This window comes from Stylophora pistillata, chromosome 10, assembly GCF_964205215.1.
Source record: "Stylophora pistillata chromosome 10, jaStyPist1.2, whole genome shotgun sequence".
NCBI classification, from domain to species: domain Eukaryota; kingdom Metazoa; phylum Cnidaria; class Anthozoa; order Scleractinia; family Pocilloporidae; genus Stylophora; species Stylophora pistillata.
The window spans coordinates 8,649,995-8,677,047 of NC_142528.1; the positions used below are offsets into that span (position 1 = coordinate 8,649,995).

General features: G+C 36.2%; 3 protein-coding genes and 1 pseudogene across 4 annotated transcripts in view; 1 reads left to right on the top strand and 3 right to left on the bottom strand.

Annotated features, from left to right (window-relative positions):
* Window positions 1–14: 14 nt before the first annotated feature.
* On the top strand, window positions 15–10,855 carry LOC148721687 (peroxisomal 2,4-dienoyl-CoA reductase [(3E)-enoyl-CoA-producing]-like). The gene is made up of 10 exons (XM_088736878.1): window positions 15–183; window positions 461–512; window positions 2,229–2,294; window positions 2,795–2,864; window positions 3,524–3,583; window positions 3,942–4,006; window positions 5,263–5,328; window positions 6,767–6,797; window positions 8,093–8,197; window positions 8,909–10,855. Exons 1-10 carry the CDS (start codon window positions 38–40, stop codon window positions 9,112–9,114), a joined length of 867 nt encoding a protein of 288 aa, XP_088593004.1. The 5' UTR covers window positions 15–37; the 3' UTR covers window positions 9,115–10,855.
* Window positions 10,856–11,706: 851 nt separating this feature from the next.
* Window positions 11,707–27,053, bottom strand: part of LOC111319398 (uncharacterized) — a 75,936-nt gene continuing 60,589 nt past the window's right edge. For both annotated transcript variants that reach the window (XM_088736809.1, XM_088736810.1), the window contains 3 exons: window positions 18,213–18,323; window positions 16,194–16,391; window positions 11,707–14,961 (listed from right to left, as the gene is read on the bottom strand). In XM_088736809.1, coding sequence (XP_088592935.1) covers window positions 13,397–14,961; window positions 16,194–16,391; window positions 18,213–18,323 — 1,874 coding nt within the window. In that variant the 3' untranslated portion in view covers window positions 11,707–13,396. The remainder of the gene's footprint in view (window positions 14,962–16,193; window positions 16,392–18,212; window positions 18,324–27,053) is intronic.
* Window positions 19,219–27,053, bottom strand: part of LOC148721688 (uncharacterized) — a 9,167-nt gene continuing 1,332 nt past the window's right edge. The window contains exons 2-4 of the mRNA XM_088736070.1: window positions 22,927–22,982; window positions 21,010–22,171; window positions 19,219–19,433 (exon numbers count right to left, since the gene is read on the bottom strand). Coding sequence (XP_088592196.1) covers window positions 19,219–19,433; window positions 21,010–22,171; window positions 22,927–22,947 — 1,398 coding nt within the window. The 5' untranslated portion in view covers window positions 22,948–22,982. The remainder of the gene's footprint in view (window positions 19,434–21,009; window positions 22,172–22,926; window positions 22,983–27,053) is intronic.
* On the bottom strand, window positions 24,296–25,733 carry LOC148721689 (uncharacterized; annotated as a pseudogene).

The window sequence follows — 27,053 nt, forward strand, 5'->3', positions numbered from 1 at the left end:
CCCCCCTTAAGTCACGTGGGCTCTAACTTGTCCCAAGATGGCGGATGAAGTGGTGGAGAGTGATATTCCTTGCCTTGATCACTATGATTACTTTTTCCGTCCAAATATTCTCCAGGGGAAGGTGGCGTTTATCACGGGAGGTGGTTCTGGTATTGGGTTTACTATTACTGAAGTTCTGATGAGGTACGACGATGGTTATTCCCCCGCTAATTTTTCCTTCACCCCCCACGCCTATTCCCCTCATTTTTGACCAACTTCCTAAAGGGATCTGCCGATTCCAACACAAGTGCTTTTGAGTGTGAGATCGAGCTTTTTTCTCAGGGGTACTGAGACGGCATTCAATTAACGTTTAGTGCCTGAACTGGTACCAGTTTCTACCAATCTGCAGCCCAAACTAGAAATTCAAAGCCGGAAAATGGCTTGGGTGCTTCTCAATTCCATTTTCTTCCATTTTTGTTAGACACAGCTGCTCTACTATAATAGTGGGTCGGAAGTTTGACAGACTCAAAAAGGTACTTAATTGAAAAGAGGTCTACAAACTAACTGTACATGTTCTAGTTATAATTACAAATCAGTATAATAATAAATTTTTAAAAGTCCCCCGTTCAAACTAGGTACAGGACAGGATGGAAAATGCGCGCACTTTAAGTACCTCCTGTTGTCCCACACTAAGCCTTAGAAAAGTTTTCTAAGGCTTTGTATGGGACAATGAGAGGTACTTACAGTGCATGCATTTTCCATCCTGTCATGTTTGGTTCTACCAATTAAGTTGAAATTTTAAATTGGCCACCGTAAAGAGTTGAAAAGATGATGTTTTGAGCATTAGCCCTTCTTTGCTTTGACCAAGCACTAACTGCTCAAAACATCAGCTTTTCAACTCTTTATGGTGGCTAATTTACAATTTCAACTTAGTTGATAAAGCCAAATTACCTTGTTACCCCTACCGACCCTTTTCCCCATTCAAACAAGCTTACAACTGAATACAGCCAGTCTGGTTAAATATTGCCAAGAATGGAATGAATAAATGAAAAATTGATCAATGTTAAAGTTCATAGGTAGATGTCTAAGGTAGCTATCACTTGTCATAAGCTCTCGACTGGAGTTACAACTACACCACTCCAAGCTGCAACCATTTGGTCACCATGCAGAATCCCAACCTCATTCCCAGGGTCTCTCATCCTCCCGCCCCCTGGAGCGAGTGAGGAGAGAAGGTGAAAAATGAAAGATTTACCGTATCCCGTCAGTAAAACGGCCACAACATCTCTTCCCGAATATATTGCTTCTAAACACTGGACTTGTTTGGGTTTTAAATTGAGGTTACAATACCTTCTCCGAGATATAGCTACTTGAAGGCTGCTATAAAACATGGCGACCCAAACAACGATAACGTTTGAAAGTGACAAATCAAACGTGACAAAAATTGAGTGAACAACCTACTCGTCCCTAAGGAATTTTTGTGCTCTGTAAACACGTGACCAGCCTAAACCAGGGTCTCTCCTCACTCGCTCCAGGGGCCGGGAAGATGAGAGACCCTGGGAACAAGGTTGGCAGAATCCAAAAAAAAATTGTGATATGTGAATTAGGGTATATGAAGACTGTACATGTATACTGTGGTTGTAAGAAATGTATGAAAGTGATCCTCTCAGTATTGAACACTACTTATGTAGTAGTGAAAATAAGGCCTGAAAAAAATTTTGAACATGAACCAGTGTAATGACCAGCTCCCAGCACCGGTATCACAGAGGTCAAGGGTTCAAACCATGTATCGGGCCTGAATTTCTTTCAGGCCTTTTTTTCACTACTACATAAGTAATGTTTTTTATACATTGTAGTCTGTATCATGTGGTAAAGTTCCCAAAGTGTTGAAGTGGGTCAAGCATTAGCATAAAACGTTGTATAATATTTCACAAAATCTCATTTTCTTTTGTGTTGTTGTTGTTGTTGGTTTTTTTTTTTTTAATTTTCTTTCCATTTTTCTGGTGAGTACAATTTTGTTTGGCTAGCATTTCATGATTTTAGGACACTTCATGGAGGCCTAAGTTGGAATGTTTTGGGAACATGGTAAGACTGATACTAGGACAATGTGTGACTCACAGGGTCAGCAAAAGGCTTTAATTTGGAATCTGAACTTCTTTTATGTAGTTATGGGCTGCATTACCCCAGTCAGTGGGTCATCTAAGGAGTTTGCTTAAAATGCTCACCAATTTTCTTTTTACTCACAAATTAAGGCAGCTAAGAAACTGGAAAATGTGACAGGACAAAAATGTCTCCCAGTTAAGATGGATGTAAGAAAGGTATGGTGATGACTATGGATGGAAACATCTTTTTGCAAGATTATTTCTCAAGGTTACAAATTGCTCTCACTGACACTTTTAAAAAAAGTTTTCCCAGAGTAAAAAAGTATTGTTTTGTCTTGGTGACGTAGATTGATTAAGAAAAATCGGTGTGCCAAAAGTAGCGCGTTTAAATGTTGCAAAGTTAGTTTTCAGCCGTATTTCTGTATCCTGTGCTAAGAAACTTAATACATAGTCCAGTAAAGGTTTGAAGCCTGCAGTAGATATGAGCAATTGCTAATTCTATTTTGTAGTCTTCATATTGGCACATTAATGCTATCTTCAGAAACTTGAACTTTTTGGTGTAGTTGTAAAATATGTAGAGCAGTACTGTTAATCATATGTGCCATTTCTGGACAGGGGTGAGGTGGGGGCTTAAAAAATACCTCTCCCTAGTGGTGGTGGGACTGTTTTGTACTTCTCATCTAACTTAGTATTTAACTCTATTTGTTGATTACCAGGTGGATGAAGTTGATGCTGCCATAGACATGGCACTAAAACATTTCTCAAAAATAGATATTTTAGTTAATAGTAAGTATTAATCTTAAGAATAGAGGAACAATCCTAATATCATGTCGCATCCAAGCCAGTTCAAGTTTAAATCAAATCTGAGTCTGACACCAATGGTAAAGTAGACATTCTTTCACCAAATGAGTAGACTAGGAGCAAGCCAATAGGGTATTTGGGACTTTGTTTTCAGGTCTACGTTTTGCCATTCTTTTAATTTAAAAATTGGTGTTTTATTGCATACTTTATTGCTCTTAGAAAGGTTCAAACTGGAGTTGGATATTTCTGGGAGAAATCCTAAGCAAATCATGTTAAATTGAAAAAATAAAGAGGTCTTTGTTTTTAGGTCTTAGTTTATGCATGTAAAGTCATAGAGGTCTAATAGCTTTCAAGGGTCTTCGTTTTTATTACAACCCACTGACACTCTTTTTTCTCTGATTTTTTTTTTTAACTCTTGTGAATTACTTTGCTGAAAAGAAGAGACTGCTGGTTGTCTACTAAATGAGTGACCTAAAGTGGACTTTTCCTTACAATATTAGCATTTTAGTTTCTCATTAATCTAGCTTTGTTGTGCTATAACTTGAAGTCAATAAATTATAAATTAGGGTAGAATTAATGTTTCACCTCAGCAATGTTTTAAGCAAAGCATAAAAAATCTCATTCAGACTTGTATCTGTGTATAGGTGCAGCAGGAAATTTTCTATGCCCTGCAAGCCAGCTTTCATACAATGGGATGAAAACAGGTGAGAACTTAAAAAAATGACCAATCAGTTGTAACCATTTGATAAAAGTTGATTTTGTTTGTCAATCTTCTCTTCAATCACTTGTAGAGGATTGTTGTCTGTGGAAGTAGATGAATCAGAGGCATTTTTGTTTTACAATGGTAGCTGAACTGAAGTCATCCAGATCATTTGGCTCTGATGATGAATCCATTCAGATTGTCTAGACACCATACAGTCAGTTCACTGAAAACTATAACCTCTTCAGGAGTAGAGAGACCCAAATTAACAGATTACCTCATGGACTATTGAGCATTTTTTCAATAACATTCTGTAACAGCTTATTATTTACAATTTTTTTTTTGGTCATATTATGTTATAGTTTTTGACATTGATGCTTTTGGAACCTTCAATGTAAGCAAAGCTGTGTATAACAAATGTTTTAAGGTAAGTGTAGTGTTGCAAAGTCTTTAATTGTAACTGGAACAGACTCAGATATCCAAGAAGAGTTTATATCAAAAGTAAAACTGATCCAATGTATCTAAAACGTTATTAGGCTTGGCAGCCAAGCCTGCAATGTCCAGGGATACTGGGATATATACAGTTATCTATCCAGATTGTTCGTACAATGAGGCGCTTCTTTTGACTGGTCTAGTTCCCTTACACAACCGCCGCGAGTTCTTATGTGATAAGCTTTTTAATTCCATCCTGTCTAATCCCTCGCACAAGCTCTATAGCTTACTACCTCCCAAGAATGAGTGCGAAGTCAATTTAAGGAGTCAGCACTCTTTTACTACACGGCGCCTCCACACCATTCGTACTCGAAATAGTTTTATCCATCACTATGTCCATAAAGCAATGATGTAATATTGTTTTTCTCTTAATTATATATTTTTGTCTTTTTAATTAGTTCTTCTTAGCCATGTATTTTTTGTAATATATATTTTATTGTAAATCAAACGTAATTCAGCCTGTGGCTGCAAGGTTTTTGATAATAAACTATCTATCTATCTATCTATCTATCTAAGAATGGTTTTTTGATTAACTGATTTTACCTAGATTAGATATTGGCTGTGTTAACTTACCTCCTTAGATTGGTGAATAAGCATTGATTTACTCATTAGAATCAAAGTAGAACTTGAAATAACACCTATTAAGCTTGAACCATTCTGTAAGGACATTCACATTTTACTCAATATGGATCTGGATCATTTTTGACCCATTTTGGTGCATATAGCTTGATGAATAAAGTACATTAAACTCCGATGGCTGCAGCCTGAGTGCTTATTATTGTAAGGAATAAATTGATAGGCTTAATTACTGTGATATTACCATGAAACTCAGAAAAATGCACATAAACACCACAACTATTTATGGAATATATTATTTTTTTGTGTCTCCAGTGAGGTGTCAGAAAAACCAAAATTTATCTCCAAACATCAATTATAATCATCAGTTGTGGTTTTGAGGCTTACTTGCATGCGCCAGACTTGAATGCGATAGATTGGTGGGTGCAGAACTGACTTGTTAGAATCAATGGTTCTCAGTTAATAATACCGGCAGATTAACTATAACTGTGGCTTGCATTAGGAAATCAGAAATCCCAGAGCAATGTGCTTTACGGTAAATTGATATTTGTTTTGTATTTGCACTGTCACCAATGAAATTTATTATTATAGTACCTTGCAAATTATTGTTTTTAGAGTAATGGCAATGGTAACATCATCAACATCACAGCCACACTTCATTACAATGGAAATCCTCTGCAGGTCTGTAGTATTTTTATGTAAAAAGTTAATTAATATGAGAACCCTTTACACCCTAAAATCAGTATGCATATTCTCCATACTGTTCACTATGCATTTCCCAAGGTGCTGACAAGGAGAATTTGTTTAACGATCAAGAGCTTCTTTAGTTAGTGATCATTTCCTTTATTCCTGTAACCTTTATATTTGATACAGGGGTTATATTGTAAGGAGAAATTACATGCTAATCTGACTCTTAGGGGGTCAAGTGGATTATAAATCAGTTAATATACAACACAAACAGATAGTTTAGAATAGTCCATTTTACAGTTGTGTGCTTGGTTGCCAAGCCTTTGAATGGGAGTGAGGCTAGGAATGACCTTGTTATGATACAAACCTTGCTGCCTTTCAAATGTAAATCACTTTGTTATCATGCGAACTAGATACAGGTTTCTATCACAACAAGGTCATCTTTAGCCTCACTCTGTATCAAAGGCTTGGCAACTAAGTACACAACTGTAAAATGGCCTATTTGATTCTCACATAACTCGCTTATCCCAACTACAGTGGAACCTCCATTCAGGAGGCACCCTAATAACCAGGGCAAGTGTCCCCTGAATAAGGCTTGGGTTGGGATTTGTTAACAATTAACCACCAAAACTAATAACATTATCTGAATTGTTATCCTTTAATTGCCAGCTGATTTATATCTGTCATCAAATGATGTACTGTTTCAAAAAGGTCATGTTGTGAAAGCTGTCATCATTGTGATGATAGCCTACACTTAATCTTTGGGGTCAGTTACATTTATTAGTGGTAAGGTGTCCCCTAAGTGGACTTTAAAACCAGGCTTTGAGACCCAGAAAAAGTGTTCCTTTTCCCTGAATGGAGGTGTCCCTTAAATCGAGGTAACAGATACAAAGATTACCTGGCACATATTTTTCCAGGACCAAAAATTTGTGACCCCTTGATGAGGATCGGTTCCCTAAACAGAGGTGTCCTAAAAAGAGATCAGGGTCCACTTTTTAATAAAAAGATTCAAGTAAATGGTTGAGCTAGTCAAGACAAGACAAGACAACTTTATTTAGCCAGGGTGGCCCTGTCAGCTGTGAGGCTGGTATCCTTAGGGGCCCTGGTAGTGTGCAGAGGAAAGCAAGCATTCTTTTATCTCTTACTGGATCTCAATAAGATTTTATACATTGATTCAGGTAATGTTTCTATCATGCAGGTTCGAGTTTCAATTTGTCTCATGGTCTTTGGTTCTTTTCCTCTACTGTTAGCTCTGAGAGTTTCTTGCTAAATTAAGCAGTATCCCCCAATAGACATTCTTCATTTTGTCATCACCTCTCTGCTTAAAGATGTATCAATCTTGAAATGTGCTTATATATAATAAAAGGATTATAATTAACTACTTCTTAACTTAATGAGTAATTTTTTTTAAATTAATTTTTGTCCCAATAAGTGTCATGCTGGAAGTGCAAAAGCTGCAATTGGTAAGTTCATATGATCACATTATAACACAAATGAATATAGAAATGATCTTAAACAAATGTGTCAATAAATGAGGAACCTTTTTCATACTATTCAAATACGGCTAAGGTTCTTAGTTGCACATTTAATTACTACTGCTAAGAAAAAAATAGTCTTCTCCACCTTATACGTTTATTTATCACATTATGAAATTTTTCACAGCAAATTTTTATGGCCAGAACTCTAAAAAAAATCCGAGTGGTTAATACTTTTAAATTAACTCCGTGAACTTATAGCTGTAACTCATGACAAGCAGACTAAGGTGTTAACCCCTTTAATTCTTTCTCTCCCGAGATCTCAATAGTAATTCTCCTTACTGTCTGCCATACAATTCTAATAATGTTAGTTTGAAGAATTTGGTATTGGATCAACTGACTATCCCCTTATTGATATTTTTCTTTGTTCTCATCACTTGTCTGCTTGATATTTTATTGATCTAGTAAGGAGAAGTTCTCTCTTGGTCACTTAGGGAGTGAAAGGGTTAACTCTCAAGAGAGAATTTCTCTTTACAATATTAATACAATAAATCAAGTAGACAATAATACAGTTACTGCAATAGAGAAAAATATCAATTAGTGGTTTATAAGTTGATCCAATATCAAATTCTCTGAACAAAAATCATGAGAATTGTGTAGTAGACAATAAAGAGAATTAGTATATACTAAAACAGTGGAAAGCATTGAAGGCATGCTCTGACTGGCTAGTCAAACTCCAAATATCCTTTGCCATTTACCTCCGAGCAACTTGGGGAAAAAAATAGCATCCCGGTTTGCATCCGTGACAAGCGAAGAAATCACTCAAATTAACGACAAAGCAGACCCTGAAAACACAAAGAAAGCGACTAAATTTGGTGTGGCCATGTTTAAAGGTAATGATTTAAGTTTTTAACCCAGAGTTTATTGACTATGTGACTTTTTGCATGGCTTGTTGTTTCAGTCCTTTCCACTTGGGAAAATGTTGGAATTGTTGCTGGAATGTATGAATTAAAATCAATTTTTGGTGGTGTAAATTAATATTATCTCACTGTTTTTGTATTTACTAAAACAACTATTCACCTCAGTGTTGGTGGTTAGTGGTGGATATTTACCTCGCCACTTCGCAGCTCGGTAATTAAATATCCACCAAACACCTCCACTTCGGTGAATAGTTGTTAATTATCATTGAGATCTGGCTGTGAAAGGGTTCAGCAAGGTTAGGATTTCAAATGTTTCCTCCAGACATTTAATCCCTGATAATCTGTTTCTTGTTTCTTTATCAGAGGGTATGTCAAGACATCTTGCTGTGGAATGGGGCCCAGATGGTGTCAGGGTAAACTGTGTTGCACCTGGTGCTGTGAAGGACACAGAGGGTTTTCGTAGACTAGGTAATGAATTCCAGCTGAAAACATAATGTGCACGTTTTACCTGCACCTAATTCAAGTTTCATTTCATATACGTTATGCTTAGAACAGAACAGAGCTTCAGGCTGACTGTCTTTGGTTGCCAAGGTGACCAGGAACAACTTTGGTATCCAAAGTTCCAGCAAAAGCAACCTGTGTTTAGCATTCATGTGGAAAGCTTTAACATTGTTATTTTGAGTTTTTAGATTCTAAAGTTAAGCCAGGGTGAACGTTTGGCTGCATAGAATGTATCAATAGATTTTGGATGTGTTCAATTATTCATAGAATAAAGAGAGTAAGTTTCTAAAGAAACTGTGGTACTGCATCTGTGGCAGTGAAAGTAATTTGGTTTTATCAGCCAAGTTGAAATTGTAAATTGGCCACTGTAATGAGTTAAAAAGCTGACATTTAGAGTATTGGCCCTTTGTCAATCGCTCTGATGAAGGACTAGCTCTGGAAACGTCAGCTTTTTAACTCTTTATGCTGGCTAATTTACAATTTCAACTTTAAGTTGATAAAACCAAATTATTCATAGAATACTTTTCTTGGCTGGGAGCCATTCACAAGATCCTTTGCACTCATCTTGTATTTAAAACATTTAATTTACTTGAATCCCTCCTTTGCAAGTTAGTGCATTTCACAGTTTTCTTTTACTTGAAGTCTGAAGGAAACTCTAACTATACTTTCTCTTCACAGGCGGCAAACATCTCCCACCAAATTTCATTGAGAACGTGCCTTTACAAAGACTAGTTTTGCGCCAAGATGTGGCAGATAGTGTACTCTTTCTAGCAAGTGGTGCTTCAGCTTTTATTACAGCAAACACACTAGTGGTAGATGGTGGCAGTTGGATCACAAATTCTGTTTCCATGGCAACAATGAACAAGGCAATTAGCAGGTTGTGATCTGTGAGATTCAGGGGCCCAATCAGTGTCTGTTAGGTACTTGTGTAAATTCCATCTAAGTCTGAATTTGTTTTGGCTTATTTTTTTTTTCTTTACTTTATTTGATTGTAGTTAACAACAACAACAACAACAACAATTTTAACAACAACAATATTATTGATTTACAACAATTTTGATTATTGATTTACAATTTACAATTTTACAATTGAGAAGTGCCTACCTATAATTAGTTGAAAACTAGTCGAGGTGGGTAGGTATAATTAAGTTCGGCTTATCACTAGGTACTTACAAAGATTTCGAATTAGCATCGGTTCAGATTACACTAAGAAAACAGTAGTTCAAATTACTATAAATAGTAAATCAATGATTAAAATTAAAATAGTAAATTAATTTAATGATAATAATAACAGGAAATAGAAAGAGACTTCGCTATACTGGTTGTAGCTAGAGGATTGATGAGGTTTACAAATTTTTAATTATTTCAAGAATTGAAGATGGTGTAAGATACAAGTTCTGTTGTTTGAAGATGTTAATAAGTACTTCATGTATTTGTTTTTTAAATAAATTTCTTTGGGCAGATTTTTTAATACTGTCAGGTAAGGCATTCCATAGCTGCACGCCAAAGTGGGAAAAAGAATTCTTAAGATTTTCAAGACAAGAAGACATGACATAAACTTTGTTGATAGTTGCTGTTCTGGTGTTGTAGGAATGTACATCTGAGACATGGGTAAATAGATTTTGAATGTGGGGAGGAGCTAGTTTATTTTGAATATCATACATTAAACAAGAAACAAATTCGACATATAGAAAATGAACAGGCAGGATATTAAGATTAATAAAAAAAAGGAATAGCATGTTCACACTTTGGAGAAAAGTTTATTCAACAAATAACCCGCTTCTGAAGGAGATTAGCGTATCCAAAGTTGACTTTGATGCTTGACCCCACGAGCTAATACGCTAAGTTAGGTAGGGGAGAATAAGAGACTGATATAACTTGACAATGATAGAAAGGGGTACAAAGTGTCTCAGTTTAGCTATCATACCGATGGTTTTGCTATTTTTTAGAGCAATGAGACCAATATGAGTTTTCCAGTTAAGATTCTTGTCAATGAGTATGCCAAGATATTTTACATAATCCTTGCATTCTAATGGTGAATATGACATTTTATCGATGTCAAAGATATTTATCGTCGGTTTGAAAGATAGGTTCTTTCTATAATTTCAAAACATTACATCATTAGATTTCTTAGCATTTAGAGTTAATTTGTTTGCTGTTGGCCATTCACAAAGCTTGGTTAACTCAAGTTCTAGGGATAAGATTTTTACTACCACATAAGGATTTACTGGTGTCATCAGCAAATAAATAAAACTTGAACTTATCTGAACAATTTGTAATATCATTTATATACATCAAAAACAGTAAAGGCCCCAGAACATAGCCTTGGGGAATGCCACAATCAGTCGGAGCCTTTACTGAAATATAAGAAGAGAACCAGTTGTTAACTATACCTCCTATTCCATAATGATATAATTTCTGCAGAAGAAAATGCAACATTTTGTCACTTGTTTATCATCTGTCTGTCAAAATATGATAAAGTATCAACTCAGAAATGTCGAACATGGATGACACCATGTTGATAGCTTGCAGTGCAGGCATCTTGTTAGGGCAAGTTAACATTAAGCTTGTGATAGTTTATTCACCTGCCATGTTGAATTGAATAAAATTGATATTTGAAAATCAGCAGCTTGATTGCCTGGTCTTAAAAAACTCTTGTTTTGACCTGATTTTATTCAAACACTCATTCCCATTTTTCTTGAGGTTGAGTTTTTTCCTATAGTTGAATGCAAAGGTTGCAGCATATCATATTGAGATAGTTACATTTACTTAAGTAACAGTAGACATGAATGCCTTGGGCCTCAAAGAAAATGGATTATAACCATTTGATAAAATCCTTCATTCAAATTATTCAACAACTTCATGGCAACTTAATCAAAATACTCTCGAGACCTCAGACATCTCAAAAGTTCCACACCAGCAACAATATATATGCTAGGATGGATTGTAGGAGTGAGTGTTCCATCTACATTTCATGGCTTGATTTTGTTGCTTAATTGCTTTTTGGGGTTTGGTATAGACTGAAGTGCCCTGAAATACTGATAAAATCAATGCATTATATATATTACTTGTTTATAGATGGCTCTTAGAGCAAAGTTAGTCTTGAAACATCAACAGTCAAGTAGCTAAATCACAGGTCACTAATGGCTTTACCCAGTCATCTTGTTTGGAAATTATTTGGAAGTCTTTGCACATTAATTAAAATCTAGTTTGAAATTGGATGTTTATTATCTGGCTAGACCAATCAAAGTGTAATTGCCTTTGACATATAAACACATCACAATTCTTTCTTTGACATCTTGACCTTGTGGTGACTATCAAGTCCTCTTTGTATAGTATTACTACAATTCTAATGACTGGTGGCTGCTCCATTATCTCTTAACAGATTTGAAAGACACTGCTACATTTTAGCATTGATATAGAGGCTACGCGTGCCCGGCTTGGTTACAATCTCCCAGTAACAACAGAATCAGATGTAAATTTCACAAAAGTTAATTTTCTTTTCTTTTCATTCATTTAGGCACCACTTTTATCTAAATTAAAAAATTGCTACAACCTTACTTACAGTTAGTATGTTTCTGAGGCAAAAATTGAACATTACCACTAAATGATGCTGAATTGTAAATTCAGTAGTTCTCGCTATTTTGTGTCCTTCTACTAATTGCAAATCTAGATCACTGTGAAAAACTTTCATTAACAAATAGCTATATATAACCATTCTAGAGAGGAAAGAGAATTAAACAGATCTTGACTTAAAGTGAAAATAGATGACCAACATGTACAGTTAGCTTGCCACACTATATTATATAACTATACAAGACAATTCTCAAGCCACCTAAAAAACTTGAATTCAAAGTTCTAAAAACTAGATTCTAAATACTACATTTCCATTTACTAACAAGTAACTACGATTTATAGGAGTCCTTGAAAATCTTAAACATTGTGATTAAAGTATACCCTTAAGTTTGTACATTGTACTAAAAAAATATTTATAACATAACTAAAGTAAAGCACGCGCTCTGATTGGTCAATTTAGCGTCCCCCATTCGCCCATGGGTGTACGCTGCTGACGTGAGCAAATGCAGACTATTTTTCTGTGCGCGCTTGTTTTTTCTGGTTGTGTAAGATTTGTTAAATAAAAGGGAACTCTTTAGCTACAATGTATCAAGGTTATGTTATAAAACAAATGGTAAACACCACAGCGTACACTATTGAGTTATGGATGCACTTGGGAGGTTTGCTAAGCACTCAAGAAGCTAGAGTCGCTCTCGGCTATCGCCTCGAGCGACTCTTGCGCTTCTTTCGTGCTTAGCAACCTCCCATGTGCATCCATAACTCAATAGTGTACGCTGTGGTGTTTACCATTTGTTAAATAGAAGAGCAAAGTGCTAAAGCCTTTCCTAAAGGTAAGCCTGCAAATGCACAAGTGGAGATGTGTTTCTTGTACTGCTTCTCTACACACAAGCTGGGAGGAGTGACAGCCATTCCTAGCCCATTCAAAGAAGCTACATGCCATCATGTCCACCTTTAGATGGCCTAATTATTCTTTCAGCTGCAGAGTAAGATGCAATTTAGCATGGAAACTATAAAAGACACAATATCCTGTTTCCCTAAAATCTAACAATATGTCTTAGTTACAATAATACATTGCCCATGAGCAATATGAAGGAAATTCTGTGTTCTGATTGGCTACCTAAGAGATTGCCTGATTTGATTGAACTGACCTACAAAGTTCCTAACTTTTGGACAATGTCAGAGATTTAGTCACAAGCAAAAGGTGGCAGAAAACAGTCAAAACAGAAAGAACAGAAACTTTAATTTGCTACAAACACAGTTGGCTCTCTTTCCAGTTTTCAAAATAACCAAGTAATTCTTAATTCTTGTTGAAGCAAAATCATTTTGCTATAATTAAAAAAAAAAAGAACATTAATTAATCCTTTATTGACCAAGCCATTTCAGTAAAGATGGTTGGATATTAGCTTTGCCACAATATAATTAGCATGACGATAAATGCAAACCTATGAGTAAATACAATAAAAAACAGACTATCCAATCTATCATAACTATAAAAAAATTGGAATTTTCCTTTTTCAAACAAAAACTAATAACTATTACATCTAATTGCACCTGTGCAAGTATTCATAAAAGTGTGAGCCTCTGGGGCCTCTAATCTGTTGTCGGCAACAGACCCTCGTGTGTGAGAGAAAGAAGATATTCTACAGCAGCTTGGTTTCCTGATTCCACAGCCCACATTATGGGGGTCTTATCAGAACCATCCCTGGAATTAGGGTCATGACCACGGTTAACCAGCATCTCAATGGCTGCAACATTACCACTTATTGCTGCAGCAGACAAAGCAGTCAACCCTTCCTTGCCTTTGATGTGTTCATCAGCACCTCTTTTGAGCAGATAGTTAGCAGCCTCCAAATTGCCCATACTCAGGCAAGCCAGTAGTGGTGTTAAACTGATGCAACTACCTCTAACATTTATGTCAAAGTTTTCAGAGAGCACTGCCTCAATAGTGGCAACATCGTTAGAAAGAGCAGCTGAATGGAGGAGACCAAATTCGTTATTATTTTGAAGTAATGGATCTGCACCTTTAGCCAGAAGATAGTTTAGAGCCTCTCTATTTCCATGCCTTGCAGCCATCAACAATGGCGTGTCTCCATCAGCATCTCTAGAATCAATGTATAAACCATGTGGAAGCAGCATTTTAATGGCTGCAACAGAACCAGTTAAGGCTGCAATTGACAAAGCATTCATTTCTGCATTGGTTTTCAAAGCTACATTAGCACCCTTCTCAATTAAGTGGTTTGCTGCCTCCAATTTGTCATTTTTAAGGGAAACCAATAATGGGGTTAAACCTATAGTTTCGCCTCTAGAATCAATATTAAGACCTTTAGAAAGCATGGTGTCAATGATGGTGACATTGCCAGACTGAGCAGCAAAATGGAGAAGGCTCCATCCATTTTGCCCTTTCAGTGATGGATCTGCTCCATGTTCAAGAAGGCAATTTACAGCCTCTATCTGTCCACAAGCTGCAGCACAGGCTAATGGCATGTTTCCCTCACTATCTCTTGAATCAAGGCTTAAACCAGAAGAGAGCAGCAACTGAATTGCTGCAACACTTCCGTACTGTGATGCTATGTGTAAAACATTCCTCCTAAGAGATCCTGTTGTCAAAGACAGATTTGCACCCTTTTCGAGAAGATATTTCATAACTTCTACATTGTCTTCCTTAGCAGCTATCATCAATGAGGTGGATGAGCATTCATCATCTCTAGAATCAATGTCAATGCCATAAGAAAGCATTCTCTCCACAATGGAAGTGTTGCCACCTTCAACTGCTGCATGAAGCAGATTTCTTCCCATGTAGTTTTTAAGGTCTGGATCTGCTCCTTTGGTAAGAAGAAGGTTCACTGTCTCCTTTTTTCCAGCCGCAGCTGCCACCATTAATGGTGTTGTGCCATCATTACCCCTTGAATCTATGTCTAACCCAGAAGACAGCCAAATCTCAATGATCCCTTCATTACCACTCTCAGCTGCAGAATGTAAGGAATTCCACCCTTTGGTTTCAATAGGCACACCTCCTTTATTGTCAGAAGTCTCTGTGGCTGGCAAGGGCAGTGATTGAGTTTTAGTCCTCTCTAAAGCGCTAAAAGCACTCTTGAGAGTGCTAAAAACACTATCAAGAGTGCTCAAAGCAGAATCACAAATCCGAATCCAAGCAGCTGTTCATAAATGTAAAAATTAGTAAAACAAAGGGGTGTTATGAAAATGAAGACCCTAGAAAAAGTCTGAATAAAGCCTACTTAACCTTAGTAAGGCCCTAAAATATTCCGATCACTCCTTCGATGGGGATGTCTGTTCCAAATTTGGACTTATTGCATAAGAAAAACAAATTGAAGAGCCAAAAGTAGTGGTGGCTGAAGAAAGAAGAAAAACCACGCGCAAACTGTCTTAGCATATGAAAAGCTGAAATAACAATTACTAGACCTCAGGCTAGGGTACGTCTACAATCGTACTTTCAAAGGATTTTCTGCTTTCAATAAAAAGTCTTCGTTTTCGTAGTACGAAAACGAAGACCCTGCATTAGCCAAAAGAATTGCTTACTTTTTAACGAGAATTTTCCAGTAGAGAAAGCTGAACAACCGTCAGAATCTATTTTAGCTACAAAATACAGTAGAAATTGATTATTTATTGACAGAACCCAAGAGTCATTTTTCCTGTACAGAATGCGATCTCTGTTATTCTGTCACGCAATGCTAACTATAAATCAAAGGCAGCTAGCATTCGAATTCTGCTTGCTGTTCCAGAATAATAATATGTGTTGTAAGTTTACCCGAGGAAACCCTCGAGAATATCAACACCAAATTGGCTCGCATAGTGAAACAGAACAGACAAGATGGGCCATATAATAATATGGGTAGTTTAATAATGGGAAGAAACGGGGGAAGTGTAATGTATTATATTACTAAGCGTTGTTGCTGTTTAATGTGTGTTTAAGTTCTAATTTCTATGGTTTTCTGCTTACAGGGTCTTTGTTTTCGTAGTACGAAAGCGAAGACTGGGTCTTAGGTCTTAGGTCTTTGTTTTTGAGGGTCTTTGTTTTTGTAACACCCAAATAAAAGTACATAAAAAAAATTCAAATATTAACCATTAAGATTAAGACACAGTAGAAGAAATAAGAAGGGATATATAGAGAAAGTATGCTTAAGTAATCTTTCCTGTTTATCTATAATGCATTTGTGGCTGTATTAGTAAGATTGAGGTGGGGAGGGGGGGGGGGGTGGAAATTCTAAGTAGCTTTTAAGGTGTGGATCTGCTCCTTTGGTAAGAAGAAGGTTCACTGTCTCCTCTTTTCCAAACGCAGCTGCCACCATTAATGGTGTTGTGCCATCATTACCCCTTGAATCTATTTCTAACCCAGAAGACAGCAAAATCTCAATGATCCCTTCATTACCACTCTCAGCTGCAGAATGTAAGGAATTCCACCCTTTGGTTTCAATAGGTACACCTCCTTTATTGTCAGAAGTCTCTGTGGCTGGCAAGGGCACTGATTGAGTTTTAGTCCTCTCAAGAGCGCTCAAAGCACTCTTGAGAGTGCTAAAAACACTATCAAGAGTGCTCAAAGCAGAATCAGAAGTCCGAAGCGAAGCAGCTGTTGATAAATGTAAAAATTAGTAAAACAAAAGGGGTGTTATGAAAACGAAGACCCTCGAAAAAGTCTGAATAAAGCCTGCTTAACCTTAGTAAGGCCCTAAAATATTCCGATCACTCCTTCGATGGGGATGTCTGTTCCAAATTTGGACTTATTGCATAGAAAAACAAATCGAAGAGCAGAAAGTAGTGGTGGCTGAAGAAAGAACAAGAAAAACCACGCGCAAACTGTCTTAGCATATGAAAAGCTGAAATAACAATTACTAGACCTCAGGCTAGGGTACATCTACAATCGTACTTTCAAAGGATTTTCTGCTTTCAATAAAAAGTCTTCCTTTCCGTACTACGAAAATGAAGACCCTGTAGTAGCCAAAAGAATTGCTTACTTTTTAACGAGAATTTTCCAGTAGAGAAAGCTGAACAACCGTCAGAATCTATTTTAGCTACGAAATACTGTAGAAATTGATTATTTATTGACAGAACCCAAGAGTCATTTTTCCTGTACAGAATGCGTTCTCTGTTATTCTGTCACACAATGCTAACTATAAATCAAAGGCAGCTAAAATTCGAATTCTGCCTGCTATTCCAGAATAATAATGTGTTGTAAGTTTACCCGAGGAAACCCTCGAGAATATCAACACCAAATTGGCTCGCATAGCGAAACAGAACAGACAAGACGGGCCATATAATAATATGGGTAGTTTAATAATGGGAAGAAACAGGTGAAGTGTAATGTATTATATTACTAAGCGTTGTTGCTGTTTAATGTGTGTTTAAGTTGTAATTTCTATGGTTTTCTGCTTACAGGGTCTTTGTTTTCGTAGTACGAAAACGAAGACTGGGTCTTAGGTCTCAGGTCTTCGTTTTTGAGGGTCTTCGTTTTCGTAACACCCAAACAAAAGTACATAAAAAAAATTCAAATATTAACCATTAAGATTAAGACACAGTAGAAGAAATAAGAAGGGATATATAGAGAAAGTATGCTTAAGTAATCTTTCCTGTTTATCTATAATGCATTTGTGGCTGTATTAGGAAGAATGAGGTGGGGAAGGGGGGGGGGGTGGAAATTCTAAGTAGCTCTTGAGGTGTGGATCAGCCCCCTTGGCAAAAAGAAGGTTAACTGTCTCCTCTTTACCATTAGTAGCTGTCACCATTAACGGTGTCAAACCATCATACCCCTTGAATCTATTTTTAACCCAGAAGAAAGCAAAGTTTTAATTATAGCTTTATTGCCACCCTCTCCAGCAGATTGTAAGGGATTCCACAAGTCCTGTAGTTTCTACGGGTACACCTCTTTTAATGTCAGAAGTTTCTGTAGCTGGCAAGGGTGTTGATTGAGTGTTGTTATCAACACCAGCAAAGAAGATATAGATAGAAGAAATAATGTTCTCAACAATGCATCAAGCAGAATTTCCATGCTGAACACCAGCTGTTGAAAAATACAATGGTTTAGGAAACAAGAATAAAGCAAAAACTCAAATAGCAGATATTTAGGGTGCAGAATAGGGTCAGATCTGTAATTCAAAGGAATTTTCTTTTGGAGCCAAGTTTTCATTTTTTTTTTGTATGTGTTTCCATGGTCGGACACATTGTTTGATTGGCTTAATGACATTTGCAGAACAAAATGAAATGGAAATCTGTAATTTGCAAAATGAACTTAAAATCTGTAATTTACAAAACCGAAATCTGAAATTTGCAAAATGTTCCATTTCACAAATTACAGAAAGCCATTTGATCAAGAAATTAATGACAGAAAGGATTGATGTTTGAAAGGATAGAGTAAGTAATTGATTAATTGAATGATTGAGAGAGACAGAAATACCTGCATCAGGAACTGGGTCTGATGCCTGCTCAGAGACCTGACTTTTTCCCTTCTTAACAGTGTAGAGATTGCTTGAGCATGGAGCTTTACGTTTCTTGTTTCTGGTGTTTCCTGAAAAGAATATATTAAATAGACAGTCAAAAACTGCATAAGGTTACAAGTAAAGCACAATTTTAATAGCATTTAATAGAACTAGAGGTTGTACAATGATGCAAGAAGGAAGTGTTGAAGAATATTTGTCTCACATGCAAAATAGAAAACGCATCCTACACATTTATTAGTACCCTTTTCCACAAGAGAGAGATGATTCAAGTATACATTCAATTTGTCTAATTGATGTTCAACCCAATAATCAAATGGCAACAAGTAATGGCATTAACAATAATAGTAGTAATGGTAATAAAAGTAATAATAATTTAAAGGGGCTAGCTTAAAAGCCTCATGGTTCCTCAATCCTCTGAGCCCCAACAATGATTACCTATGATCCTTTTATTGTTAGCTTTCAATGATAGAATTTTTTTTCTTTTTTTTGAGACTTTTATTTCACATCACATTCTAGGATATTCCAATTTTCTGTGTCCTAAGATATTCCTCAAATTCCCCAATCCACCATTATATTCCTCCCTTCCAATGTTCAATTGAGTGACTTCACAGCTAGTACGCTTTCCAAATTAGCAGCTCTGTTTGGATTAATGTAAGTCAGTGATTCAAACAGTAAATTGTTCTCTTTTCAAATTAACAAAAATAGTAACCCTTCAGATAAAGTCAACAACTTAAAGAAAGCAAATATTGCAGATCTGTACAGTAATTTTGTTTTGGAGCAAACTTTTTTGAAATTTTTTTTTTTCATTGTTAGACACATTGTTTGATTGGCTAACTGACACATACAAAACAAAATGAAATGGATATCTGTAATTTGCAAATTGAACTTGAAAATTATCTGTAATTTACAAAACCGAAATCTGAAATTTGCATAATGTTCCATTTCACAAATTACAGAAAGCCATCACTCGATCGAGAAATTGATGACAGAAAGGATTGATGTTTGAATGGATAGACTAAGTAATTGATTAATTGAATGATTGGGACAGACAGAAATACCTGGATCAGGAACTGGGTCTGATACTTGCTCAGAGACCTGACTTTTTCCCTTCTTAACAGTGTAAAGATTGCTGGAACTTGGAGCTTTATGTTTCTTATTTCTGGTGTCTCCTGACCCTCCTGCAGCCAGTAAAGATAAGATGGTAGTTACTAAAACATGGAACCACCCAAACCGTCCAAAAACCACCCAAAACGAAAAAGGTCATGCAAAGGCCTGGGCGAGTAGGCTTGGCTACTGAGTTGAGCCTGGTTTCTAAGCAATTTCAGAAAGTGATCCCAAAAACATTTTTTGCTCCACGTATTTTTGTCTGTGGGTTTTTATGGTAAGTAAGAACACTTTCTGCCTTTATCATCATCATTATTTTTAAGATTATAGATAAATGCATATCATATATTATTAAAAACTAGATCATTGGATAATGCAATTCAAGACTTTTTATTGGCTTAGCCATTATGGTATATGAGCCAATATACCATAATCTACGAATATGGTAAGCGTGTGCATCGGCTTCAAATCAAAAAGGAGCTAAAAAATCCGGTTTCTTCTCACAAAATAATTAATTCTTGGGGGCGTTTTTAATAAAACAATTATTTAAACACTGGATCATTGGATAATGCAATTCAAGACTTTTTATTGGCTTAGCTATTATGGTATATGAGCCAAAATAACACAATCTAATATCTGTACATTGTAACATCTGGTTTCTTCTTACAAAATAAAGTCGAGAAGATTTGTCTTATATCTTGGGGTCTTTTTTTTTTTTTTTTTTTTTTTAATAAAACAATTATCAACCCCAAACCCCAATTTAGAGCTTTAGACCAACAATATATTCTTAAATGTAACCATTAATTTTTGGAAAAACTGTACAACTGAAATTTAAACACGAACGTGCACTATACGAGGAAGTCTTCCCTGGGAAGACCTAGACTCATTTGTCACTCACCGTTGACATGTGCGGGTCAAATTTAAATGCTGGTAGACAAACAGAAGGAGCTAATGAGATATCTATTGTTTACTTCCACCAGCATGGTGGCAATGAGGTAACGTGTGAACCACCTACTTCGATCTCAAATTTTACTGCCACAAATACAGTTTCCATTGGAGAAAGGAAATACAAATCTCAAAATTCTTGTATTGCGATGAAGACAGAAAACAATTTTGAGGAATGGGCCCGCTGTTCACTGCTTTGGAGTAGCTGTAGCTCAAGCTGACTTGACTCTAAGAGTTCTACATCACACGACGGTTGATTGACAAATGGTCCAGTGGGACCTAAGGCTCCTTTTATAGCACGCCTTCGTGTTTAAATATTTACACTGAGTATGTGACCTTTAATAGTCATTAGTATATACTAAAATAATGGATAGCATTGAGGGTATGCTGATTAGCTACTCAAACTTCAAATATCCTTCCTTATTCACTTCTGAGCAAGTTGCACAGGATTTGTGTCCGAGAATATTGAAACTGTTGCAGGAACAAATGAATTAATATCCTATTTTGTGCTATAGTATCTCACTTTCTTAATATATATACTAAAACAACTACTCACTTTGGTGTCAGTCAGTGTTGGTGGCTAGCACTGTAAATATTCACCTCTTGCCACCTCCACTTTGGTGAAGACCGGTAGTAATGTTTTAAAAATACACAAAATTTAGAGAAAACTTCTGCCAGTCTAGTGCACAAAATGAGAGGACTTACCAAATACAAGTTCATTCATCTTCTTAACAAGGAAACGACAAGGCTCATCCCAGCTGTACACCTGGAAATATTTAGCACAAAGATCTTTTGCCTCTGCAAGGCGTACATTCCTGGCTTTGTCACGCACAGCTTGTATTGCTCTTGCCCACTTTGTAGGACACTCTGAATCTACTACTATACAATGTGACCCATTAGGCACCATGCGTAGGGCTTCTGCTATTCCTGAGTTTTCACTGACAAGTAATGGAAGACCAACAGATATGGCCTGAAGAGCACTCAAACCAAATCCCTCGGTTCTTGATGGGAATAGAGCAATATCCGCCTCACAGAATAAGCTGGCTAATGTTTCCCTGTTTTCATCAAAGCTGCGGACAATTAGCTGATTAAGACCAATACCACACTGAAGTAGCTTTGCTACTATTTCATCTTCTTTTCCTCTCTGTTTGGAAGCAAACTTGAGTTGGTAAGATTTATCCTCTAGGTTAGCAATAGCTTTTGCTGCAATTTCGTATCCTTTAGCATCAAAATCTTCATTATCACCACTCTCAATTACCAAGACACAAAATGTTTTTCTTTCATCGCTTGCTTGCTGCACATCTGAAAATTCACTGAAAATGCTTGGGGTCAGGTTGAAAACATCTTGTTTTTTGAGCTGGTGCCTATATGCATCAGTTAGCTTGGGGCCAATCATTACAACTTGATCAGCCTTTTCACATAGTTCTATTTCTTGTTTCTGCATTTGTCGACCTTTAGAAATGTTTTTGTACATTCCAATTTCTTCAGGGGCAGAATGGACAACTTGAATCCATTTGCAATGACTGTAATTTGGATTTTTCTTTATGAGTTGAATTTGCCAACCAAGAGCTACTCCATGCCCTACAACACAATCCATTACATGGCCTTCAGGTACAGAGGCTAACCAATCTAATGGTTCCCGACCAGGCACTTCAACAGCCTTAATTAGTTTGACGTTGTATTTACTATCAGCACTTTTCTTCTCCTCTTCACTGCATTGAGGTAAGAACACATTGACTTCCACATTGGGATGTTTAGCCATCTGTATTGCTAGCTCTCTATTGAAGGTTGTTAAGTCTCCATTCCTTGAAGTTTTCCATCCAGCACTCAACAGGGTGACTCTCAGTTTTCTTTCGCCTGGGTCCTTCTGTAAGCACAAGATTTGGTGATTTTGGAAATTCAATTATGTATTGAATAAAAAAAACTTCATTTTATGAATTATTTTACTTATGAAAGACACTTCTTAATTTTCAATTCATTTGGTAACTTCACAAACTTAATAAACTTATAAGTGAAAGTTGTACAAAATTTCCTCAGCTTTGATCATCCAAAAATAAAAATAGAAAAGGATGCAAAGTATAACAGTCATTGAAGACATACCAAGCACCACAAGTAACTTCATAAACGTAATAAACTTATACATGACTCAATACACACATTGCCATGTTTTTAATTAAAAACGTGTGGGAAATTGTGAATAAGTCCTTAGGGTGGCAAAAAAAAATTGGGTCCTGAACCTATCTGAAACAACTCCAATAATTCCAAATATCCTGTGAGGTTTTTACAAAACCTTGTCCCTCCCTTAAGTGAAAGGTTGCTGCAAGACTTTATAGAATCATCTTTTAATCTTAAAGAAATGTGAACTTCTTTTACTCTCCCATTAATGTTTTTCCTCTACAGACCTCCCATCCAGTAAAACATATAATTAACTTATAGTTTCCAATCTGAGGCATGTAATTTGCTCCTGAATTAAGTGTGAGGTTTGGCAGGGATACACAGATAAAAATGTGTTTTAAAATTTTCCTTAAAATGAAATGACACCAGAGTGAATAAAAACACCCCAGCATTTAACTGTCAAATGTTGCAACCGTTGTTTTCAAAAACAGTTAATCGATACGCTACCTCTAATTGTCCCCACATCATAGGCACCTTTCAGATCAATGCTGACAAGGATGTTGCTAAAATAACCATCAAAAGAAAATTTATTTATTTTGTTATTTTGTTTATTCACACTATTCACACATTGAAAGAAAAAATACACAAGAACAGCCAAAGCCGGGGGCTTAAATGACCTAAGGTCAGCAAAAGACGTGAAGAATTTACAAGAGTAGAAGAAAGCTTTAACTAAAATAATTACAATAGAATTAAACGAAGAAAGAAAAGTTCAGTCAGAAAACTTAGAATTGAGATACAATACTTGGCAACTAGTTTAAATATTTAAATGACTAATAATAAATTCCTATAAACCCCACTAACAAATACAAATAAATACACCTAATATAGTTTCATAAGGTGTGCAGATTATGCGTAGGCTAATTAACTACTCAGAGAAAAATACAGTCTTAATAACCCCTAAGTTTTTTTTATAGTTGCTTACTGTGAGATTATTGTGCACAGATAACGGAATATCATTCCAAATAATAGGAGCTTGCCAACTGATAGCAAATTGATACTAATGACAGGTTTTATGCAGGTTAAAACGCGAACAAGTCAAATAATTGTGATATTCAGAATTAAAATGAAGCATCGAGGAAACAGGAGCAGGTAAAAGGTTATTAAAACGTGAGAATACAAAACAGGCAACACGGAATTTATAAATAGAATAAAGTGGAAGAATATTATGCTTAGAAAAAAGGGGTTTAGAGGATGTGCGCGGAGGAGAAAAAGTAATAGTATGCGAACGGCTTTCTTTTGAAGTACATAAAGGGGTTTAAGGTAAGAAGCATAAGTGATGCCCATATTAAACTGCCATAATTTATATAAGGTAAGAAAAGAGAATTATATAAGGTTTTCAAAGTATTCAAAGGTAAGTATCACTTTGACTTTCACAAGACTCCTATTACTTTAGAGACTTTATCACAGACAGCAGAGATATGCGGTTTCCAAGATAAATTTTCGTGAATGATAATCCTGAGAAATTTGTCTTCCCGCACACGCGTGATGAGAGAATTATTTATAAATATGTTTATATCTGAGGAGTTAATTTGTTTACGTCTAGGGTGAAAAATGATGAATTTAGACTTGGCAGAATGAACAGTGAGTTTGTTATCATCAGCAAAGAGAACGATAGACAAGAGGTTGGAGACATGAAAAAGATCATTAATATATAAAAGAAAAAGTAAAAGTGCAAGAACGGAACCCTGGGGAACCCCACAAATGACCGGATTATATGAAGATGTATGGTCATGGACCACAACTGCACTGCTGTCTGTGGGACAAATAGCTAGTCGTCCAGGTTAATGGAATACCTCTAATGCCATAAAAGGTTAGTTTATCCAGAAGTATTTCATGATTGATCATCGTATCAAATGCTTTCTTATGATCAATGAAGACTCCAACAGTGTACTGGTTGTTTTCAAAACCTTCATAAATATTATTGACAAGTTCTGAGATGGCCATAGCAGTATAGTCATGTGGTCTGAATTCATACTGGTGATGATTAAGGATATCACACTTTGTGAGGAATTCTGATAACCTGAGGTAAAAAGGTTTCTTGAGGACCTTAGAAAGACAGGGGAGAATAGAAATAGGCCGATAGGTAGAGAACAAAGAAGGGTCGTCCCTTTTAAAAACTGGGATAATCTTTGCGATTTTGAGCTTATCAGGAAAGACACCATGTTCAAACGATAGATTGTAAATCATGATGAGATAAAGGAGCAGCAAGTAAATCAATTGTTTCTTTGATGGGAGACATAGAAAGACCATCCACACCCTCACATTTGCTATTTTTTAGACAATGAACAGTAGAGGCCACCTCATCAGGAGAAGTGGGATTAATTTTAGAAAGAAACAGTCAGCACAGTGACCAACAAGGAAATCTTTTTCAGAAAATTGAGTAGGTGGAACTTTACTGGCCAGAGAGGGTCCTTAATGTTAGCGAAGAAATTATTAAAGTTACTAGCAATACGTGAAGGGTCTGAACATACAACGGTACTGTCTTTCATTAAATTATTACAAAAATGTTGCTCGGATTTCTTTTTAGAAATAATCTGCTTAATAACTGACCAAGTCTTCCTCAGGTCTGAGCTAACTGAGACTAGTTTGCCATGAAAATATTTTTCCTAGCAATTCTAATGAGAAAATTGTACTTATTTCGATACTTGTTATATCTAGTTTTGTTTGATTCAGTAGGGTTTGTTTGGAATTGTTTATAAAGAGAGTTCTTCCTGTTACAGGATACAAAGAGACCTTTTGAAAACCAGGGTTTAGAAGAACGCCCGGAGTCAGGGAATACAGGTTTAAGTAGAAATGACCTATGATATGCTGAAATAAGAAGACTAGAAAATGTGTCATAGGAGTCATTGGGGGAGACAGAGTTATAGATAACAAACCAAGCAGTGGTTTCCAATTTAGACCTGAATGCTGCAACTGTTGCAGAGTTAATGAGGCGTGTCAATCTCTTTCTGGAAGGTGTTTCAGCATCTAATTTTAGATGAGGGACTTGGAAAATTAGGAGATGATCAGATGAATCAGAGTAGAGAATGCCACTATTCATACAGTGTTCGAGATTATTTGTGAATATAATATCAATCAGAGTTGCATTTGTGGAAGTTATGCGAGTTGGCTTAGGAATCAAAGGATATAGACTATTAGATACCATAATGAATAAAGGCTGATAGTTTCTAAAGAAACTGTTTGGGGCTGCGTCGGTGGGGTTAAAGAAATAATTTGAATATATCAACAAAGTTAAAATGGTAAATTGGCCACCGTTACGATTATAAAAGCTGGCGTTTCGAGCATTAGCCCTTGTGGGTTGTATGTGCTTTTAAAGGCAAAAAATGGAGCTATGTTATTGGTGGGAACATGGCAATGAGAAAAGCACGAGTAAATTAGTGGAATGAAAAGCGTTCGTTGTTACCTGTGGGAATTGTTTCTAAAGATAGTTCTTCCTGTTACAGGATACAAAGAGACCTTTGAAAACCAGGGTTTAGAAGAACGCCCGGATTGAGGGAATACAGGTTTAAGTGGAAGTGACCTGTGTTATGCTGAAATAAGAAGACTAGAGAATGTGTCATAGGAGTCATTGGGGGAGGAAAAATTCCCACAGGTATCAACGAATACTTTTCATTCCACTAGTTTATTCTTGTTTTTCTCGTTGCCATGTTACCACCAATAATGTAGCTCCATTTTCTGCCTTTAAAAGCACACACAAGCCACTATTCCTCTATTCGCTCTGACGAAGGGCTAACGCTCAAAAGGTCAGCTTTTATAATCGTAACGGTGGCCAATTTACCATGATTTCAACTTTGTTGATATATTCAAATTATTAGCTACCATAAGATTGATGAACTCATTAGAAGGTTGGTGGGATTGTGAATTAAGGATATTAATGAATATTAATTACTTTTATCAGTTAATCACAAAAAAATTGTTGAATTACTAACAGGAGACTACCATGTTATATCAGGGCGTAAAATTAACTTTTTTTTCCAGCAGCCACTTGGCTCCTAAATATTTTAAAGTGGTAGCCAATTCCAAAAAGTTAGTGGCCATTATGACACACAGACACACAAAAAAAATTTACCCTGTCACTGTACTAGATAGATTATCATATCAGTGATAACAGTCATGCAAACATCAAAAATGAGCCCGCTAATTCGCACGAGCTACTAAGAGGACACTAGAATGGATCATATACAACATTATAAGTTACCCAAATCCAATATGGCGTGTAATGACGATAGATTTACATTCGACATCGTGCATGTGCTGCGTTTTGGAAACGAGCTTAACGAGGAACTTTGCTGCAGATTTATCTTTACAAATCTTCAACAATCACTAAATCTCTAGTTAAGGTGTGATTAGAAATTCTAGTCGCCAATTTGTCGACTAATTTTCAGGATTTGGTCGCCAAAGTGAAAAATTTAGTCGCATTGGCGCCTGTATTAGGCGCAATTTTACAACCTGTATATGGCAACTGGAAATTACTTTTGCTGGCATATTATGGTACAGTGCAATGGTACAGTGCAAAGGTGCCTTTTTGATCACGTAAAATTTAATTGACCAAAAATACCCATGAAAAATTTTCT